Source organism: Antennarius striatus, chromosome 21 (assembly GCF_040054535.1).
Source record: "Antennarius striatus isolate MH-2024 chromosome 21, ASM4005453v1, whole genome shotgun sequence".
Classification (NCBI taxonomy): domain Eukaryota; kingdom Metazoa; phylum Chordata; class Actinopteri; order Lophiiformes; family Antennariidae; genus Antennarius; species Antennarius striatus.
This window is the reverse complement of record NC_090796.1, coordinates 5,700,442-5,720,619: the sequence shown is the minus strand read 5'-3', so window position 1 is coordinate 5,720,619 and position 20,178 is coordinate 5,700,442. Positions and strand designations below refer to the sequence as shown.

Sequence of the window (20,178 nt, the reverse complement as noted above, 5' to 3'; positions counted from 1 at the left end):
ATCCTTCTACCAATATATTCACTATCTCTCCTCTGGACATGTCCAAACCATCTCAGTCTGGCCTCTCTGACTCTCCAAAACCTCTAACATGTGCTGTCCCTGTGATGTACTCATTCCTGATCCTATCCTTCGTTCCTTCAACATCTTCATCTCTGCTACCTCCAGCTCTGTCTCCTGTCTTTTCCTCAGTGACACTGTCTCTAGACAAAGCAACATTGCTGGTCTCACCACAGTTTTGTACAACTTTCCTTTCATTTTAGCTGAAACTCTTCTATCACACATCACACATGGCACTTTTCTCCACTCGTTCCATCCTGCCTGCACACACTTCTTCACCTCTTTTCCACACTCTCCATTGCTCTGGACTGTTGACCCTAAGTACTTAAAATCCTCCACCCTCTTGATCTCTTCTCCCTGTAACCTCACTCTTCCACTTGGGTCCCTCCGCTGCATATATTTTCTGTGCATGGAGATTGCAGGAGCATTGCATGATTGTGGGAACAATGGTTTTGTCCAGGGGAGAAATATGAAAGTGTTATTTAGAAAATGCACATTGCACCATACCATCCAGCCAGCATTGGGTGGTATGAGCAATGGTGTGAGTGTATTAATGTCACTCTCCATGATTTACTTTGCTATTTGAGAAGAAGCAGCACTGGTCCAGCTACCTGCCAAAAGTCAGCAACACCACTATCCATCAGTTTGTAGGTGAGTCCCCCTAATTACATATGTTTGAAAAAATTCTCATCTATCACCTGACTTTTCAGCCATCCACTTTGCTAGTGGATGGCTGAGTTCATGAGCGTCATTGGCAAACTCAAGTAGCCAAGGAAGCTGGATGGGATTGTTGTAAATGGCGGCACATCATTGCAAGTCTCGTGACAAAAAACAAAACCTTCTTGACTTCGTCTCATCACACCTAATGTATGCATGTTTGTTGATTCCAGAAATGGCACAAGTCAAAAGTTTCAGAGTTCAGTAAATCACAAAGTTTATTGAACAGATTTTTTGTGAAGCAGCTCTCAGTTGTCTAAGGACTTCACCTAGACAGCTGTCCATCCGGAGACCACTGAGACTTATTGATTTTTAAAACGTTTGGGTTTAGGGAGTAAACTTCCACACAAACGTCTTTCTCAGCTACAGGGTTTCAGTTAATGAGTCTTTGGCATGCCTGTCTGGAACTGTCTGACAGCACTATCGATGATTCCACTTAGCCCTCATGTTTTTACTTACTTTGGACTCCATTTCATGATGTAATTGACAAAGCTTGATTATATGGAAGGTATGAGATATATGATAGCATACCATTGAGTATATGAGTGTCAAGTGTTTTGCTTGCTTTGCTAACCACACTCTTGAAGGGGTGTACCAACGCCGAACATCAAAGGCTGGAATCCACTGAAAGACCAGGTCGTTGTTCCTTTTTCTTTTTCTTTACAACCTTTTTCTTAAATAGTCTTCAACAGCAGGGGAAAAACCTTAAACAAACACCACATGATTATCATTTTGTAAAACAGGTTCTAATAAATCAAATAATTATCAGACCCATAATCAATAATTATAATAAATACAAATTAATATTGATCAATTATCAAATCCTTTCACATTAACCAAGTGTATGAAAAGATTTTATTTTTTCCCTTTAAGTTAAAACAGACGTAAGTAAATTATTTCAATGTAAATGCATTAAAATAAACGAAATGTTTGTTTTTCTTTTAAACCATGGATCCAATGAATTAAATATTTTATTACACCAACATACAAATTAATAAATAATTAATCAACCCACAATTTCGACCCAGGTTTAGACACATTTGCATCCAAAATCCACTATAAAACTTAGAATTTTTTCAGTAAGTCACTTTTTTTTTTTAGCAGCCTTAAACATGCTATCTGCAAATAGAGAAAAAAAATGACCCGTTTATCCCATGCCCTCACCAGCAGCCAATGAACCAGCACAGTTATGTCTGCACATCAAATACTTTTAATATGGATTAAGCAGACTGCTACTATATCGTATTCGGACCAAACAAGTTACACTGACTCTTCCTCACCAGCCAACATTTACCCACAGCACCGGGCGCTACAAATAACTTCACCCACACCTCAGATATCTTGTATCCACACATAAAAAATAAAAGTGTTCTTCCGGCGTCTCTTTTCTCTGCTCCATTTGAAACAGGTGAGTAATGCTTGCACCCCGGTTGATGAGCCGAGCACTCATCCTGCAATTATACACAAATATAAGTAAACTACTTTAAATGCACAAACTGAATGGCCGAACTTTACCGAATTACATACAAACTTTATTCGGGACTACCAGGGCGAACATGGGTGCGGATGTGCTCTGCCGAGTACTCAGTAATGAAAATACAATATTTACAACTGGGATTTGGTTGATTGTGCGCGCTGCAGTACCGCCGTGGTTACACACACGCACATCAGCTGACGAAACAGCTGTTCGCCGCTACACCTTCCACTCAAGCTTTGTGAGCTTACTCAGAAAGCTTGCAAACAACAACTTTACAGCTACAGTGACAACTCGACCAAGTCTAAACTGCCCACGCAAAGCATTCTGATCACAAAGCCATACAACATCACCAACAGAGACATTTCTTTCTGTAGCATGCCATTTTGATCTCACAAAAAGGTTTGGGCCAGCAAGCTGACACCATGCTTTCCAGAACTCGTTGACTTGACCTTGGATTTCTCTGAGCCGCTTGTAGGGGTAGTTCTGGATGAGAGCACAACATAGTGGAATTAAATTACCCAATTCCATTGTATTGGTTTTGTATCTTAACAATGGATGAAACCTTGAGCATAGTTACGTGTCTATAAGGAGTGCATGATTGAGTGAATATCTTAATCCACTGAAAGCAGTGCCACGCTTAACATCACTGATCTGCAGGAACAGCAACTCTCTTATCTCAGACCACAGTGAAAGAGGCTGATCAAAAAAATTTAAGACCTGTGGAATTCAGTTGTGTATTTGTCTGGTAAGGGCATGAAGCAGTGAGGGTCCTAGGACCCAGACTTCCACATTAGTATTGTTTTAAATGATGATGCAGTTGTTCTATCACTGATGTCTCTGTGGTTTAAAAGGTGGAAACCAAAGTTATCACCTTAACAAAAACAGGAAACAGTAAGGAAAAAAGGATAACTATTAAACAGGCTGTCAGGACAGGCAAGCACTGTCCAGGCAACCGCTATCACATACATATGAAACTGCTCTCGATCATTTTCAATTTTGTAGCCATTTCCTGCCATTTTTTGCCAATCGAACATTGTATTTTAACAAAGGTGTCCAAAGGTTTTCACCTGATCTATTTGAAATTTGTGTAGTACCATCTTAACCCCATGATAATGAAACATTTTCAAAGCTTGAGCTCTTGTTGAGCAGTGTTGGTGTCGACATGTGACTCTGAAGTAATGCAATACTATTTTATTTGTGAACATTTGGGATTAAATAAAGACTTTTTTGTGTGAAGGCTTGAATTCTATTGTAAGCCTAGTCTTTAACTATGCATATACAGTATGTAGCCAGTCATCTGTAAATGTCTGTGCATGTGTTAGTGTTTCTGCATGTATGTGTGTGTATGTGTGTGTGTGTGTGTGTAAAATTGACATAGTTTTAACCGTATTTCATTCATTCATCGTCTTGAAGAAAAGATGACTGTAGTGTCTCAAGGCGGAGTGCGACGATGTGCAATGCCAGAACATCGCAGAATGTTATCTAATTATATTGTAAGTATTTTTGTTACTTTGACATTCAGGAGGACCTTCAAGTCTATCTGACTGTCTACAAGAAACAAAAGATAAGACAATTTAAAATGAGTCAGTAGTCTTTTTCTTAATAAATTCCATAAAATATCTGAAAATCTACTCCAAACTCCACCCCGAAAGCCACACTTTATTTATCTTAATCCCATTTGCATTTGACATCTGTCATTTTTTCTTTGCAAACTGCATCGAAGTACTTTGCTTCTTCCTCTGATAGATGATTCTTCCAGTCTCCAACTATTCCTGAAATGAAACATGCGGGACAATATGGTAAGTTTCTTCTTAAAAAATTCTATGTAATTTGCATTATTATGTAGAGTCTTTGTATTGTATGATCTTTTACATTTTCATATGTTGCATTATCTTAGGTTTGAACAAAACACTATCAATTTTGTTGTTATTGCACAATAACAGCCACATCCCTCTTGTCAAGTAGCTCCACCAATTCCAGACTTCTGGTCCTGACCATGAGTTCTGTTTTTGCCCTCTTTTCTGTCTGATTGATGGTCCTCAAGATGGCCATGCCCAACAGTGCAAGCAGTCAGACAACTCTACCAACACAGTGCTTTAACCGACCTTTACCTTTAAATTCACATTTTCACTCTACTTTTGACTCTACCTTGTTGGGCAATAAGAAAGCGAAATTAGTCTGGATCAAATACATTATAGAGTCCAACTACAGTCAGAGTTTTAACTATAACATTGCATTGGAATGTTTTACTTCACTGTGTGCTGGAACTATGACATTCCAATGTTATAGTTCATTGGAATGTTATAGTTCAGGGTGAATCTAGCTCAGTAAGATTCACTCTGAAGAGCGGCATCAAATGGGCATATTTTTCTAGCATATGCTAGAAAAATTTAGGGTAACTTCATGGAAGGAGACCACCAATGTGTTTGGCAGGGCATCATGGATGCCCTCCCAGTGTTCACAGCCAGGCTGTGAACATTGGGATCTTCTCTATTCTGTGTGCTCAGTCCAATACTGTACACCTTGTACATCCATGACTGTTCCATGACAGCAGCAACATCTTCATGAAATTTGTGGATGACATTAATGCAGTGGGGCTGATTAATAATAGTGATAAGACGGAGAGGTCTTGACCCTCGCTGACCTGGTGGTCCGTCAACAACCTGGCAATCAACCCCTCAAAAACTAAGTACAGGTAGTCGCCGACTTACGACCTGTGCAACTTACGACCGACCGACTTTACGACCACAATGTCCGGGTAGGGCGGGGCATTCCCTCCAGCCACAGTACTCACACTCTGAGACTCCCGCGCTCTCTTCAGTCCCCACGGCGCACACACGCTGTTCAGTCACACTGAGATCAGCAGCCCAGCCCACTACTGATGGGCTGGGCTGCTTAGGAGGCTGTGACGGAGAAATGTATGAATGGCGTATGGAAAAACTGTCAAGCGTTACGTGAACTCTTCTGCTGGATTTGAAAGTGACGAAGAACTTGATCAGATTCGGGAGAAAATAGTGAAACTGGCAAAAAACCTCTCCTTGGAGAACTCACGAATGATCGCACTGTATGAAGAACTGATCGCGCTGGAAGAAGAAAGAGTGGAAGAAGAAGAGAGAAGAGAAGCAGAGAAAGAAGAGGAGGAAACAAAAATTGTTCACCACCAAAGGCTTGTCAGAAGGCTTTTCCCTGTTAAATAATCTCCGTGCACACTTTGAAGAAATGCACATAGAACATAGAAACATTTGCAAGGATTGAACGGATGGCAAACGACGCTTTCCGTCCATATCGTGAAATTTATGAGGAGAAAAAGAAACGAACAATTCAGACAAAGCTCACAATGATTATGAAAAGATCGTCTCCCGCTCCCACCAACCCACACGCTGCCCCAGCTGACGATCCGGACGACCCCCAGCCAAGAACCAGCGCTGCTGGATTTAATTTTTACTTAAGAGTCGATTTACGACCAAGTCGAGTTACGACCGATCTGTCGGTCCCAATCGCGGTCGTAAGTCGGCGACTACCTGTAGTTGGTGCTGGACTTCTGGAGGAAGAGGGAGAACATATATTTCACAGGACCTTAAATGGGACACCAACACCATTGTACTCGTAAACAAAGAGCTTCAGCACCTGTACTGTTTAAGGTCACTGAAAAGGGTCAACTTATCCCAGGACCTGCTGCTGTACTTCTACAGATGTTCTGTAGAGAACATCATCACCAACAACCTGGTGTGATTCAGGAGCAGCTCTCAGGCAGAGAAGAAGGCCTTGGAAGGGGTCAGGAAGTCAGCACAGAAGATCATGGGAGTACGGCTCTTCTCTCTGTCAGACATCTACAACACCAAATGTCTGTACAGGGCCACAAGCTTTGCCTGTGACTGTTCACACCCCAGCAACAGCTTGTCCTGCTACCCTGCTACTCTGCTACCCTCGAGGACGAGGTACAGGTCCATCAAGGCTCACATTTCAAGACTGACCAACACCTATTACTCAAGAACTATCAGAGTAGTGAAACCAGTACTCTGAAGTTCACTTTAATAGGTTGTTGGAGTGTTTTCCAATTGTGTCCGCTAGTCAGATACATAGACAGACAGACAGACAGATAGACAGATAGATAGGCTGGCAGGCAGGTAGGCAGGCAGGCAGGCAGGTAGACAGACGGGTAGATACTTTATTAATCCCAGAAGAAATTACACATATCCATCGCTCAGCCATAAATAATAAATACTGGATAAACACCAGGAGAAAAACGAAACACTGACAACACAGGACAGGACATACCACAAGACATACACTACACTAACAGACATACAACACTAAACTAAAGTACAAAGAGTATAAAACAGAATAAAAGTGATAGATAGCAGGATGCCCACCTGGTGGGTAAGGTACATCCTTCTTACATTGTAAGACATGTCCCTTATGTCACTGGATGCAACACAACACCGTGACCCCACTACCCTGTAGCACACGCTAACAGCCCATCTCCTCCCCTCCATTCAACCAGTTGCTGACCTGCCCCCCCCCCCCTTCCTTCTGAGAGAGTCATTGTACCCCCACGATGGCAAGGGGCACGAAGGAGGACCTCAGCGTCTCCGTTGAGGCGCTGTGTGACAGTAGTCTGCCGCTGAAGGTGCATCTCTGCCTGGAAAAGGTGACCTCGCTTAGAATGTAGCCAACAAGCCAACAATAATTTAATGCTGCCCATTTCATTCTTGTTGGCTTTTTGTAAATACATTTATGTAATTTCATTGTTTCCTGTACCTGTGTTTCTATTTTTGTACTTTGTTGTACCATGTTGTGCACAAGAGTTGCCTTTAAATTTCATTGTACACTGTGTACAATGTCAGTAAAAAGCATTCTATTCTATTCTATTCTATTCTATTCTATTCTATTTCAGAGATTTCCTGGTTTGTGAGTCTCTCCATTATGACTTGTGACTCCCTGTTAACCAAAGACTTTCTGCATTGCCACGCTGTCCTCAGCTTGTGTGGCTTGTGGATCCTTTCCTGATGGATTATTCCTCTGCGGTTGCTTCAAACTTCTTTAAAGCCATTACCATCAGTTTCTGTGTGTCTACGACTCACAACCACACTCAGTAACAGTGAAATACTATTGTACTTTATGTATTATGATGCTTCTCACCTTTCCTGAAAAGTTCAGCCATTCTTTCGTCAATGCTCGGATTGGTAGAATTATTTGACAGTCTGTTCTTCATGTTCTTGAACAGACATTTTTTTGCTATTTTCTCTATCACCTCAGTATCCAGGGATTTGTCCAAGAACTTAGCAATACTTGCCACAGAGTCTTCCAGATTCTGCAACACAAAGAAAAAACACCATCTCATATCACTGCAATGATTTTGACGGTACAGTATTTTTATTCTTGCGAGTTTTTAGTAATGAGAATAAAAAAGCTATGATGGTGTTCATACTATATATAACATACTAAACTTTCAACTTTAAGTTACCACAGTATTGTGTTGTCAGACATTCATGTCTACAGTGAACAGTCAGTTCTTTAATACCTCAATCTGTCATCTGACACCATCATCTACAATAAGAGTGCTCAAATATAATATATATATTATAATCTAATATATAAAAAACCTGGACCATGACATAACATAGTCAAAGTTAGTGAAGAAGTTGCTTCCACCTGTGAGAGAGATGCCGTTGATCATAGTGTATGATTTGCCATTGTTGTAGTGACGGAACTTTAGACGCTTTTCACCAGATATTTTCAGTGGATGCTTCAAAAACTACTCTGAGATCATTGTGTAGGGAATAACTGTTTCAATGTCATTAACAGAAAGTCTGAATACAGTATTTGAGCAACTAAATGCTGGCATTTGTTAAATCTTGATATTCAAGCAGAGTTGAAAATCTCACCTGCACCATGTCTTCATAGTTCAAGTATATGATGCGTTCTTTATCTTCAACATTCATCCAGCTCTTCACATGATCAAACCATGAGCCATATGGTACTAAAAAAAATCACAAGCACTCTGTGAACAAGTCGAATGTAATAATTAGATCTGTGACTTCATCCAGTGCTAAGTCAGGGTAGCGCCATTTACATTTACTTCCGTCAAGGAACTTGTGGAGGAACTCAGTCAGAGTACCGGGGTCCTTGTAATGGGGGATCTTCCCAAAATAGTGAAAGGCTGATATCATCACATCTTTGGGATTTCTCTTGACATAAATGACCTGAAATGATAAAATCACTGTGAAGTTAATATAAATAAAGGATGAATATTTCTTTTACTTTTAGTGTACTTTTAGGGACCACAGACTTAGCTCTCAACTCTGTTCAGTGGATAGAGATCACATGCATTTAGTAGTTCTAAGTAGTTCTAGCTGCACACAGTGAAATAGATCCCTACATCACATTTCCTTTTGAGCTCACATACTGTAAATAAACAAGTTGTCCATTTGAAAAAAGATATACTTCAGTAGCTTCATTAAACATATGTTTAGAAACTTTAGCCTCTAATAAACTAAACTATTCTGAAGGCCACACCAACAGTCAGAGAAAATTCTGTAAATGTACACACTATTAATCTCTTGGTCTAATAAACCCTAACACAGCTCCTCAAACCATTTTAAGCCAGTGAAGGAAAGATTAATTGTCTTTACACATAGTCTTTAGGTTGCTCAGGAGGCTTCGCCACCTGGCCACTCTGTTTTCAGTGGGGTTGGTAAGGCTTCCGCTGGTGATGGATGGTCACTGGAACCAGGAAAGTCTTGGTCGACCTGAACATCCTGCACAAATGTTGGTCATTTTGGCGCAGATATTTCTTTTGTGCTCCAGTCTTCCATGTTGATTGGGGGCATGAGGTGATGATGAAGTTCTCCCTTTTCCGTTTGAATGTGATTAGACCCTGTTGTTAAGCTCCCTTTGGAAGTGTGGAGTCAGTCTGTTATTTCATCTGTTGGTTAAGAGCTACTACTCTGCCATGACCCATTTCTCCACTCCGGTCTTTGTGGGTCAGGGAGTTCCTTTGCAACCTCTTTCCGTTAATCACCGTGGCCTGTATACAAACGCTACTGCATCCCAATGTGCATGTGCTTCATCAATTGAGCAGCTGACGGTTTGGGAACATCATCGTGGGCATCTGGTATACGCCCTTTGCATCTCCTTTGCTTCGCAACAAGCGATCAAATGATGCTGTCATGGAAGTAACAAATGTCTTGACAGAAGACAGTCAGATTGAGTGTCTTTTGGTAATAAAGTGCAAACAGACCAGGATACAGTGGTTTTTCTTCACCCTCCCCCTCCTTCTGCATTTTATGAGGTGCATGTGTCACCCCTTTTGATTGAGTGGAGACAGCGTGTGGCAGATGCAGAACCCTATCCTGTCACTTCCCCCACATTACTTATTCTCCTCCTCATCAGACATCCCTCAACTGCATGCCTGTTAGATATTTTTGCTTTTTCTACATTTTGCTTTTTCCCATTCCTGAAAAGCTTGTCGGTCTATCTTGTCCTTCTTTCCCTCTTTTTTTTCTTTTATCAATATCCTCAACATTTTTGAGCAATTCATGTTCAATGTGCCTACTTAATGGTATTTGTTTGAGGCAAATGTGCAGCAACTGGAAAAAGCAACGTGACATAAACTGTATGGCAAATTTACCTTTGGCTTAACTTTGTAGAAGGATGGAGGCATTGTGTTGTATGGCATATGTGTAGTGAAAATTCGTGGTGATGGTCTCTCTTCAAAATGGAGATCAGCCAGTCGGGTATCTTCTATCCAAGGAGTACGGTCCTGATATGGGAGAGTCTCAACAGATACTGAATCTCCTCCACTCATTATCAGAGGGACAATCTCTTGTGACCATGTTGTACCTGAGGCAAAAACAGAACATTTCATAAATCCGACTTCAACTCAAACATTTATTAGTTTATTGTCTCAACTCCCCATATTTTTATGATCGTGTCTAAATCAAATGAGAAGAGGTAGAATAGTAGGAAGTATAATAAAAATATCAGTTTGTATAGGACAAGGTTTGTCTGCTTCAGATACAAATGCACACTATGAATATCTTATTGTTGATGCTAAACCAGAATTGATTTCTTTTATCAAAAGTAATGATGAATATTTACCTGACTTTGGGTACGTTACAATGAAGATGTCATCTGGTCGAAAGGAAAACTCCTCAATGTATTTCATGCTCTCAGGTGAGTGATAAAAACTTGTTAAATAAATTCCCTTGTACTCAAAGTAGAAGTCTGTGTCAGCCATTATTCAGAGAAAAGAAAAGTTCCAACTGTTTCACAGATAGTGTGGTTGAGCTGTGCTCTTTGTCCAATCTCAAAAACCAAATCATAGGTTTCAAAATGCAACTCAGGTCATTCTGTCAAATATTAAATAGTTGTTGTGCAATATTGTCATGGCTCTTGCTAACACCTAAGTTAATTTTTAATCATAGTGTTTCCCTGCATTAACTTTTCAGAACCTCCTCACTCTCCTTGACCTCAACCAAGTTCAGCCTTTTCATTGGTTTTCTAAGTCACCTGTAAGCCATCTCTGAATGAGCCTTCAGCCTTGATATATTCTGTTCAGTCCTCAGTTCTATGTCAGATTGTTCGTGTTTCTTCCATTTTCAGCAACTGTTTTGACTGCAGAGTGCACTAATTCATCCTGATATCTGGATTTTGTCAGTTTGCCTGCTCCTTGTTGGATTTGTCTGCCTGTTTGGACAGAAGATGTCATCTGATTGAAAGAAAAACTCTTCAAGGTATTTCAGGCCCTCGGGAGTGTTATAAAACTTAAAATACATTCTCTTGAACTCAAAGTAGAAGTCTGCTTCAGCCATTATTGAGAGAAAAGAAAAGTTCGAACTGATACACAGTGTGGGTGAGCTGTGATCCTTGTCTAAACTCAAAAACCAAGTCATAGGTTGCAACAATTAAACGCAGGTATTGCTGTCAGATATTAACTTGTTGTTGCACAATATTATTAATTTTTAATCTTAGTGTGTCCATACATTATCTTCCCCAGTCTTGTCAGAGCATTCTCCATCTCCCTGACCTCAATCAAGTTTATCCTCTTCATCAGTGTTTTGTCAGTCACCTTTAACCATCTCTGAATCAGCCTCCAGTGTATTTATACTCTGTTCAGTCGCTAGCTCTATGCCAGCTAGTTGGTGTTTGTTACTTCTTTCTAGCAACTGTTTTGACAGCAGTGCACTCATTGGCCATGTTATCAGTCTGGAGATGTATAGATTTGGTCCTGACTGCATCTAAACAAAGAAACAAACAAAAACCAATGAAGTCACAGACTGCAACATCCCGCGACACCCCTGAATTAAAAATTGTACCCTGACCTACTTGCATAGGTCAAAGATCAAAGTTAATGCTCTGACCTACTTTCACTCACACTGGCCTTCTCCCTTGTTTTTCCATCTTATCCAGTTCCTGAGTGTACAAAAGTTAAAATTTGACCTTGACCTAGTTTTCTCAAGGTCAAGGTCATCATCTCATTTTCATCCCCTTTGCCGCCTGAGTAGTGTGCTTTTTGTTTTATCATTCGGACGGACGGACAGATGGATGAACACACTAACGCTGACAATTAAAATTCATCACCGCTTTGAAGCAGGATGTAATGACGTGCTTAAAGGGGTCCTATTATGATAATCACATTTTTTCAGGTCTCTACATAAATATGGCAGTCCTCCCTTACCCTATAAATCAGGCAAACAAACGCTTTCTGCATCAATAAATATTTTGAGTTTTAGGAATTCATGGCCCGAACTGAATCAAAACGATCAGATTTTGCTAGAGTTGCCGTTGTGACGTCACAAATGCCGCTCTGTGATTGGACAGAGTGATTGATGATATTGATTGGTTGACATGCCCAAGGGCATGGCTATCCCCGAGGGGGAGTTCGTTCAGGGGGAGTTCGTACGTTCTGGTGATTGGCTTGCAAGACTTGTCTGTTTGAGACCATAGAATATGTCTTGTGTGAGCTCGGGATGGTCGTCTCGCTCTATGAAGACCAGACATGATGACCATTTATCAGGTGTACTGTGGAGGAATAATGGACCTTCTGTCCACTGACTTGGAGCTACCAGCTCAGCCAAGGTCTTTTCCCAGGTAAAATCACCAGCCGGATTGTGTCCACATAGTGCTTGAGCAATAACACAAGTTCAACACTGTATGCAGTTCTAAAAGTAGAGCCCTGTGCAAAACTTGAAAGATGATGATCATGGTACAAATTAAAAAATTCTCACTTATGGAGAGACAAGGATTCAATATGTTTAGGGGAAAGATTTATTGAACACAGGAATAAAACTACTGACCTGTAAAACAGAGTTTTGATGCATAACCAAACAGTCATATCTACAGATAGACAAGTGGTTTCTTAAAAATAAAAAAACATTTAAGACACAAAATGTGTTCTACTTGTCAGTTCTCTCCAATTTATGCAATAGACCAATCTTTGTTAAATAAAATGGTAGTGACAGCTGAACCTAATATTCATCCCCTTCCCCACCTTCCCCAGTGTCCTCAACCGAGTCAACTCCAACCTCTTCATAATCCTTCTCCAGGGCAGCCATGTCTTCTCTGGCCTCAGCGAACTCTCCCTCTTCCATTCCCTCCCCAACATACCAGTGGACAAAGGCTCTCTTGGCGTACATGAGGTCAAACTTGTGGTCGAGACGAGACCAGGCCTCAGCGATGGCTGTGGTGTTGCTCAGCATGCAGACAGCCCTCTGCACTTTAGCAAGGTCTCCTCCAGGAACCACAGTTGGAGGCTGGTAGTTGATACCCACCTTGAAGCCTGTGGGGCACCAGTCCACAAACTGGATGGTGCGTTTGGTTTTGATGGCACCGATGGCTGCGTTGACATCTTTGGGCACCACGTCACCACGAAACAGCAGGCAGCAAGCCATGTATTTACCATGACGAGGATCACACTTCACCATCTGGTTGGCCGGCTCAAAGCAGGCGTTTGTGATCTCAGCAACAGACAACTGTTCATGGTAGGCTTTCTCAGCAGAGATGACTGGAGCGTAGGTGGCCAGAGGGAAGTGGATACGAGGGTAGGGCACCAAGTTGGTCTGGAACTCAGCCAGGTCAACATTCAGGGCTCCATCAAAGCGAAGTGAGGCTGTGATTGAAGACACAATCTGGCTGATGAGCCTGTTTAGGTTGGTGTATGATGGACATTCAATGTCGAGGTTCCTGCGACAGATGTCGTAAATAGCCTCGTTGTCCACCAGGAAGGCACAGTCAGAGTGCTCTAAGGTGGTGTGGGTGGTCAGGATAGAATTGTAAGGCTCCACTACTGCTGTGGAAACCTGGGGGGATGGGTAGACGGCAAACTCAAGCTTAGACTTTTTTCCATAATCAACAGAGAGTCTCTCCATTAACAGGGAGGTGAAACCTGAGCCAGTGCCTCCACCAAAGGAGTGGAAGACCAGAAAGCCCTGGAGACCTGTGCATTGGTCAGCCTGCAGACAGATAAATTATAAAATTATATTATCTTTATATTATAAATGGACAAAATGTTCTGTTTCATTTGTATGCATGCTATTGGTCTTTAACAGATTTCTAAATGTGCATGACTACTAAAGAAATCTATGTACCTCCACTAAGGAGAGTATGGTTTGAAAGATATTTGAATGTGAAATTGTATAATGAGAGAATTTTGAAGGGGATTCAGACCCAAGTAAATGTTCTTTCTGGGGTCAATTTATTTCCACAAACATTATAGGTTACTATCTGTATAGTGTCTTGATCTTCAGTAATCAGCTTGTCTTCATTCCTCTGTCTTTTCTTATCCTGTCTTCATAAGTGGAGGCACTTCTTTTCTAATGCTGCTCTTGATTTTTTACAATTATACACTCCATACACAAAATATAAATTTTTGATTAATTTTTGGTAAGCTATCATCATGTAAGATAGTATAAAATGCTCTCACCCATTACTCTTCTAATTGGCCATCATCACCATAAAGTAATCATAGTCATCATTATTTTCTATACTCTCATTCTTTTGACCTTAAATGTTAAACCAAAATGAACGACTAACTCTAAAGTGCCCTACCAGTTTGCGGATTCTATCTAGGACACCATCGATGACCTCTTTGCCAATGGTGTAATGCCCTCTGGCATAGTTGTTAGCAGCGTCTTCTTTTCCTGAAATCATCTGTTCAGGATGAAAGAGCTGACGGTATGCTCCTGTGCGTACTTCATCTGGGAAAGACATCAACAAATGACAAAACATGTTTATTTGGTATAGGAAGTGCTAAAAGTGGATAAAAGCTAGATAATGAGTTAAACTGGCTAACCAAGCACTTCATTCTGTCAGCTAACGTATATTGCTGATGAAAAAGGTGATTAGAATTTCTGTTTCACCAAAAACCTCAGCAATAACTAAACTTGACTTTGCTCAAACTTGAATTTGCTCATGCCTGATCTTAAAAAACAAAACAAAAAACAAAACAAAAACAAACCCAAAACATTAACAAGGCAGTCAGAGACTGCAACATTTCACGAATTACCCTGACCTACTTTCAGGGTATGTCAGGGTACAGCACTTGCTTTGATCTAGGGTCTTACTCACGCTGGCATTCTCTCTCATCTTTCTATCCTATTAGGTTCCTGAATGTACAAGTTAAAATATGACCGTGACCTACTTTTCTCAAGGTCAAGATCATCATATCACTTTCATCCCTTTTACCACCCGAATAATGTGCTTTTTGTTTCATCTTTCTATCTGCAACAGTGGTGAAGATATTTGGTGGACAAACTAATGAACGGACGGACAGGCGGACGAACGGATGAACATTCGAACACTGACAATTACAATAAATCACTGCTTTGAAGCGGGATGTAAAAAGATCCACATCATAACACTACTGACCCATCACAGTGGGTTCCAGGTCAACAAAGACGGCTCTGGGGACGTACTTCCCAGCCCCCGTCTCACTGAAGAAAGTGTTGAAGGAGTCGTCGTGGCCTCCGACAGGATCGCGATTGGGCATCTGTCCATCTGGCTGGATGTCGTGTTCCAGACAGTAGAGCTCCCAGCTGGTGTTCCCCATCTGGACCCCGGCTTGGCCCACATGGACAGAGATACATTCACGCTGTGAAATAAGAATAAAAGATGCAGCTTGATAACTGTTTGTTCTTTTCCACCTGAAAATGTTCAACATTACGATGAATTTTTCTGCATAGTTATGATTGTCAATATGTCAAATGTTTTGTCATAATACAGTAATTTATGCTACATTAAGGAAAATTAATGCAGGATTTATAACCTCAACCACTAAGTGGATGCCAAAAGTTAGATGGGAGAAAAAGTTTGACGTTAAAAGAATAGGAACAGATTTTCCTCATATTTACATGTATTTCATCAAGCTATAAAAAGTAATTCAAAAAAATCAAACATGAAATGTCAGGTGTGGGTGCAATGGGGTTTTGTTAGCATGCGTTAGCATATTTGCTAGAGCGTCTTTATGATTTACCCACTTTGTCTACACACAGATTGTGTGAGCAATACGGTCTTGTAAACAGGTGTAAATGTTATCTCCGTTGGCATAACTAGACCACTTTCAGCAATGCCATAAATGATAACAGAACTTTATGTTGATGCTTTAAAAAAAAATCATATGAGGATTGAAATTAAAACCACTACTACACCACTTGATTTGTCTTAAATTTACCCTAATTGTACTAAATTGTAAAAGGACTAGGATTATTTGTTAACAGATTTACTGTCAATTTCCTTACTAAATTTTATTATGTAGAAACAGTTGTTTTTAATCTTCTTTTCCTTTCGGCTTTTCCCTTCAGCGGTTGCCACAGTGAATCAATTGCCTCCATCTAATCCTGTCTTCTGCTTCCTCTACTCTCGCACCAACTACCTTAATGTCCTCTTTCACTACATCCATAAACCTCCTCTTTGGTCTTCCTCTAGGCCTCCTGCCTGGCAGTTAAGAACTCAGCATCCTTCTACCAATATATTCACTATCTCTCCTCTGGACATGTCCAAACCATCTCAGTCTGGCCTCTCTGACTTTATCTCCAAAACCTCTAACATGTGCTGTCCTTCTGATGTACTCATTCCTGATCCTATCCTTCCTGGTCACTTCCAAAGAGAACCTCAGCATCTTCATCTCTGCTACCTCCAGCTCTGTCTCCCGTCTTTTCCTCAGTATCACTGTCTCTAGACCAAACAACATCGCTGGTCTCACCACAGTTTTGTACACCTTTCCTTTCATTTTAGCTGAAACTCTTCTATCACACATCACACCTGACACTTTCCTCCACCCGTTCCATCCTGCCTGTACACGCTTCTTTACCTCTTTTCCAGGCTCTCTATTGCTCTGGACTGTTGACCCTAAGTACTTAAAGTCCTCCACCTTCTTGATCTCTTCTCAGTCTAACCTCACTCTTCCACTTGGGTCCCTCTCATTCACACACATGTACTCTGTCTTACTGCGGCTAACCTTCATTCGTCTCCTTTCCAGGAAAAACCTCCACCTCTCTAGCTTCTCCTCCACCTGTTCCCTGCTCTCACTACAGATCACAATGTCAGCTGCAAACATCATAGTCCATGGAGATTCCTGTCTAGCCTCGTCTGTCAGCCTGTCCATCACCATAGCAAACAAGAAGGGGCTCAGAGCTGATCCCTGATGCAGTCCCACCTCCACCTTGAACTCCTCTGTCACACCTACAGCACACCTCACCACTGTCTTACAGTCCTCATAAATGTCCTGCACCGCTCTAACATACTTCTCTGCCACTCCAGACTTCCTCATACAATACCACAGTTCCTCTCTGGGCACCCTGTCATCAGCTTTCTCCAGATCTACAAAAATACAATGCAGCTCCCTCTGGCCTTCTCTGTACTTCTCTATCAACATCCTCAAAGCAAATACTGCATCTGTAGTGCTCTTTTTTGGCATGAAACCATACTGCTGCTCACAAATGTTCTCTTCTACCCTTAGTCTAGCTTCCACTAGTCTTTCCCATAACTTCATTGTATGGCTCATCAGCTTTATTCCTCTGTAGAAACAGTTTTTTTTATGACTCAGGTTAAAATATTTTTAGGTCTTTAATTTAAACAAGTAAGCATATTAAAGCTCACTTTTTCTACACCACACAACTGTGACAACCTTTGAAATACAGTATAGGCCCACCATCCGTCATGTCATGGTCCTACTTTTATCCTCTTGAATTATCCCCTTCAACAGACAGACTGACAACGGAAGACGTTGGTGGGCGACAAATGGTGGACAGTGTAGCTGGAGGGTTTTTAAGAATTACCTCAAAATATTTTATTCATTCATTCATTTTCTATATTGGTAGAAGGATGCTGCGTTTTGAACTGCCAGGCAGGAGGCCTAGAGGAAGACCAAAGAGGAGGTTTATGAATGTAGAGAAAGAGGTCATGAAGGTAGTTGGTGTGAGAGAAGAGGATGCAGAAGACAGTGTTAGATGGAGGCAACTGATTCGCTGTGGTGACCCCTGAAGGGAAAAGCCGAAAGGAAAAGAAGAAGATTCATTTTCAGTAACTGCTTCTTCTGCTGGAGCCTATTCCAGCAGACTTAGGGCAACAGGCAGGGCACACTCCAGGTGTGACACTGGTGCACTGTGGAGCCACATGAAAGACACACAACACACAATCACAGAGACCAGCCATTTTTTTACAGGTGGGAGGAAACTAGAGAACCCGGAGAGAACCCACATAGACACAGGGAGAACATGCAAACTCCACACAGGGAGGTACTCGAACCCGGAACAATCTTGATGTACGGCGACAGTGCTACCCACTGTCCAACCGTGCTGCCCCTGTGAGGCACGGTTGCTAATTATTGCTCATCCTGGCCAGCTCAGTTTTACAGGTGACAAACTTTCTCTCAGGACAAATTTTACATTGGCTTACCATTGTGGCTTCTTGAAAAAATTTATCTAAAAAAGTACTAGCAGACACTGATATACTCTGCTCCTCAGCTTACATGTCACTGATATCAAAGGAATCCTTTTATGATCTTAGGCATCCTTTCAAGCAGATATCGCCAGAATGTAAGACTTGTTTAATCTCAGCAGACTTCACACTGTTGCATAATTCAAATATAATGAGTGGGATTACATTTTTGGCATCAACTCTTCAATATTGTCACTTTTAAAATAACTTTTTTACAGAAACGCTTTTTGTTTTTGCATAAATCATCTAAATCATCAACAAATGGTTCCGTTTTTTTTGTGTTTCCTGAAAATTTTGAAAAAATGATTGGCTATTCTGATGGTGTCTAGAGGAAGGGGGGATCTTGATGCCACAGCACCAACTAGCGGTGGAACTGGGTACTTCAGTGATATTTCTATCCTGGGTGAATGGTTTATGAGCTTGTAGAGCAGTTATTTTAGTTTCACCTCTAAATTTAGGAAACCTTTGAATCATAGGCCCGGGATACATCAGGTACAAGATTTTTAGGTGTCCCCTAGAAATTAAGGATGGTGGTGCGGATTACTACGACTCATATGTACTCAGTTACAAATACTTAGTAATTTTTTGGATAAATCTTACTTCTAAAAGAAGTTTAAATGCATACTTTTTACTTTTATTTGAGCAAATTTGTGAAGAATTAACAGCACTTTTACTCCGTTACATTGGGCTGATTCTGCTCGCTACCAGCTACATATTTCAATGGATCCATTCGATGCTTAAGACTGTTTATATAGTGTTTCGTTGAGAACATACAAATTCATAGAGTGGGCCTCGAACCCCGAACTCTTGCTGTGCGATGACAGCGCTACCCACTGTGCCACCGTGCCTTTGAGGCACAGTTGCTAATAATTCCTCATCCTGGCCAGCTCAGTTTTACAGATCAAAGTCCAGTTCTGGCAGAGAGGGAGCAACTCACATTTGTGACAGGGCATTTTTAGTACATTTGACAATAAAGTTGACTATGTCTATGACTCAGACACAACACATTCAAATATTTTAGCTCGTGTGACAAACTTCCAATTCTGAAGACGGTTATACACAGTTATGACAATTATTGCCTTTTATATACTACTCTAATCTGGCAATTTCTCAAATTTCGCATTGCGCTTACCATAGTGGCTTCTTGAAGAAAGTTCTCTTAAAAAATGCTAGATTTTAATTAGTTTGAGTCTCTTCTCGTTAACAAACACTAATAAACTCTGCCCCTCAGTTTACATGTCGTTGAGATCAAAGGAATGCTTTTAATGTTAGGCATCTTTTTCAAGCAGATATCGCCAGGATGTCAGGCTTGTTTAATCTTAGCAGACTCATACAGTTGATAATTCATTCATCGGTTCATTCATTTTCATTGACAACATCTTCTGCTTTTGCGGGTCGTGGGGTTGCTGGAGCCTATCCCAGCGGACTTAGGGCAAGAGGCAGGGTACACTCCAGGTGTGATGCCGGTGCATCTCGGAGTCCCATGAAAGACACACAAATACGCACCTATGCGTAATTCAAATATTGTGAGTGGGATTACATTTTCTAAGGTTTGGCATCAACTCTTCAGTATCGTCACCCTCTTAAAAAAAAGGCTGAAGTCACTTTTTCACAGAAATACTTTTTCTTGCCTAAATCATATAACAAAACCATCAACAAATGGTTCAGTTTTTTGTGTTTCCTGAAAAATCTAAAAAAACAACATTTGGCGATTATTTTAAGAGGGCATGTTTTAAGAGGGCATTCACTCCTGCAATTAATTTGTTTGCTTGTTCGCTCGCATGTCGCTCGCTCATTTGTTTGTTTGTTCATTCGTTCTGTCCGTGGGTCACAGGGCTTGCTGGAGCCTATCCCAACGGACTTACAGGGAGATGGGAGATGCTCCAGACATGTTGCCAGCATATTTTGGCGGAGATACTGCAATACCAGGTAGATGTGTGGAGTGGACAAAAAAAGGCCCTATTCCATATCCCTGTTCCCTTCCCTCC

General features: G+C 41.1%; 2 protein-coding genes and 1 long non-coding RNA gene across 3 annotated transcripts; 1 reads left to right on the top strand and 2 right to left on the bottom strand.

Moving 5' to 3' along the window:
* Positions 1-985: 985 nt before the first annotated feature.
* On the bottom strand, positions 986-10,555 carry LOC137588409 (sulfotransferase 2B1-like). The gene is made up of 6 exons (XM_068305480.1): positions 10,355-10,555; positions 9,885-10,096; positions 8,328-8,457; positions 8,140-8,234; positions 7,394-7,565; positions 986-4,023 (listed from the first exon to the last, which is right to left on the bottom strand). Exons 1-6 carry the CDS (start codon positions 10,491-10,493, stop codon positions 3,920-3,922), a joined length of 852 nt encoding a protein of 283 aa, XP_068161581.1. The 5' UTR covers positions 10,494-10,555; the 3' UTR covers positions 986-3,919.
* Positions 10,556-10,807: 252 nt separating this feature from the next.
* LOC137588213 (uncharacterized) lies at positions 10,808-15,271 on the top strand. The gene is made up of 3 exons (XR_011034031.1): positions 10,808-10,989; positions 13,630-13,701; positions 14,984-15,271. It is a non-coding gene; the product is annotated as an uncharacterized lncRNA (long non-coding RNA).
* LOC137588212 (tubulin alpha chain-like) lies at positions 12,724-15,886 on the bottom strand. The gene is made up of 3 exons (XM_068305147.1): positions 15,122-15,886; positions 14,303-14,451; positions 12,724-13,707 (listed from the first exon to the last, which is right to left on the bottom strand). Exons 1-3 carry the CDS (start codon positions 15,411-15,413, stop codon positions 12,724-12,726), a joined length of 1,425 nt encoding a protein of 474 aa, XP_068161248.1. The 5' UTR covers positions 15,414-15,886.
* Between the last annotated feature and the right edge of the window lie 4,292 nt (positions 15,887-20,178).

Coding starts and splice junctions, on each gene's coding strand:
- LOC137588212 (XM_068305147.1), bottom strand. CDS start 15,413: ATGTTGAACATTTTCAGGTGGAAAAGAACAAACAGTTATCAAGCTGCA. Junction 14,452..15,121: donor CCTGGAACCCACTGTGATGG/GTCAGTAGTGTT, acceptor TGTCTTTCCCAG/ATGAAGTACGCACAGGAGCA. Junction 13,708..14,302: donor TAGATAGAATCCGCAAACTG/GTAGGGCACTTT, acceptor ATCTGTCTGCAG/GCTGACCAATGCACAGGTCT.
- LOC137588409 (XM_068305480.1), bottom strand. CDS start 10,493: ATGGCTGACACAGACTTCTACTTTGAGTACAAGGGAATTTATTTAACA. Junction 7,566..8,139: donor ACTATGAAGACATGGTGCAG/GTGAGATTTTCA, acceptor TTTGTGTTGCAG/AATCTGGAAGACTCTGTGGC. Junction 4,024..7,393: donor GGCTGAACTTTTCAGGAAAG/GTGAGAAGCATC, acceptor GTTTCATTTCAG/GAATAGTTGGAGACTGGAAG.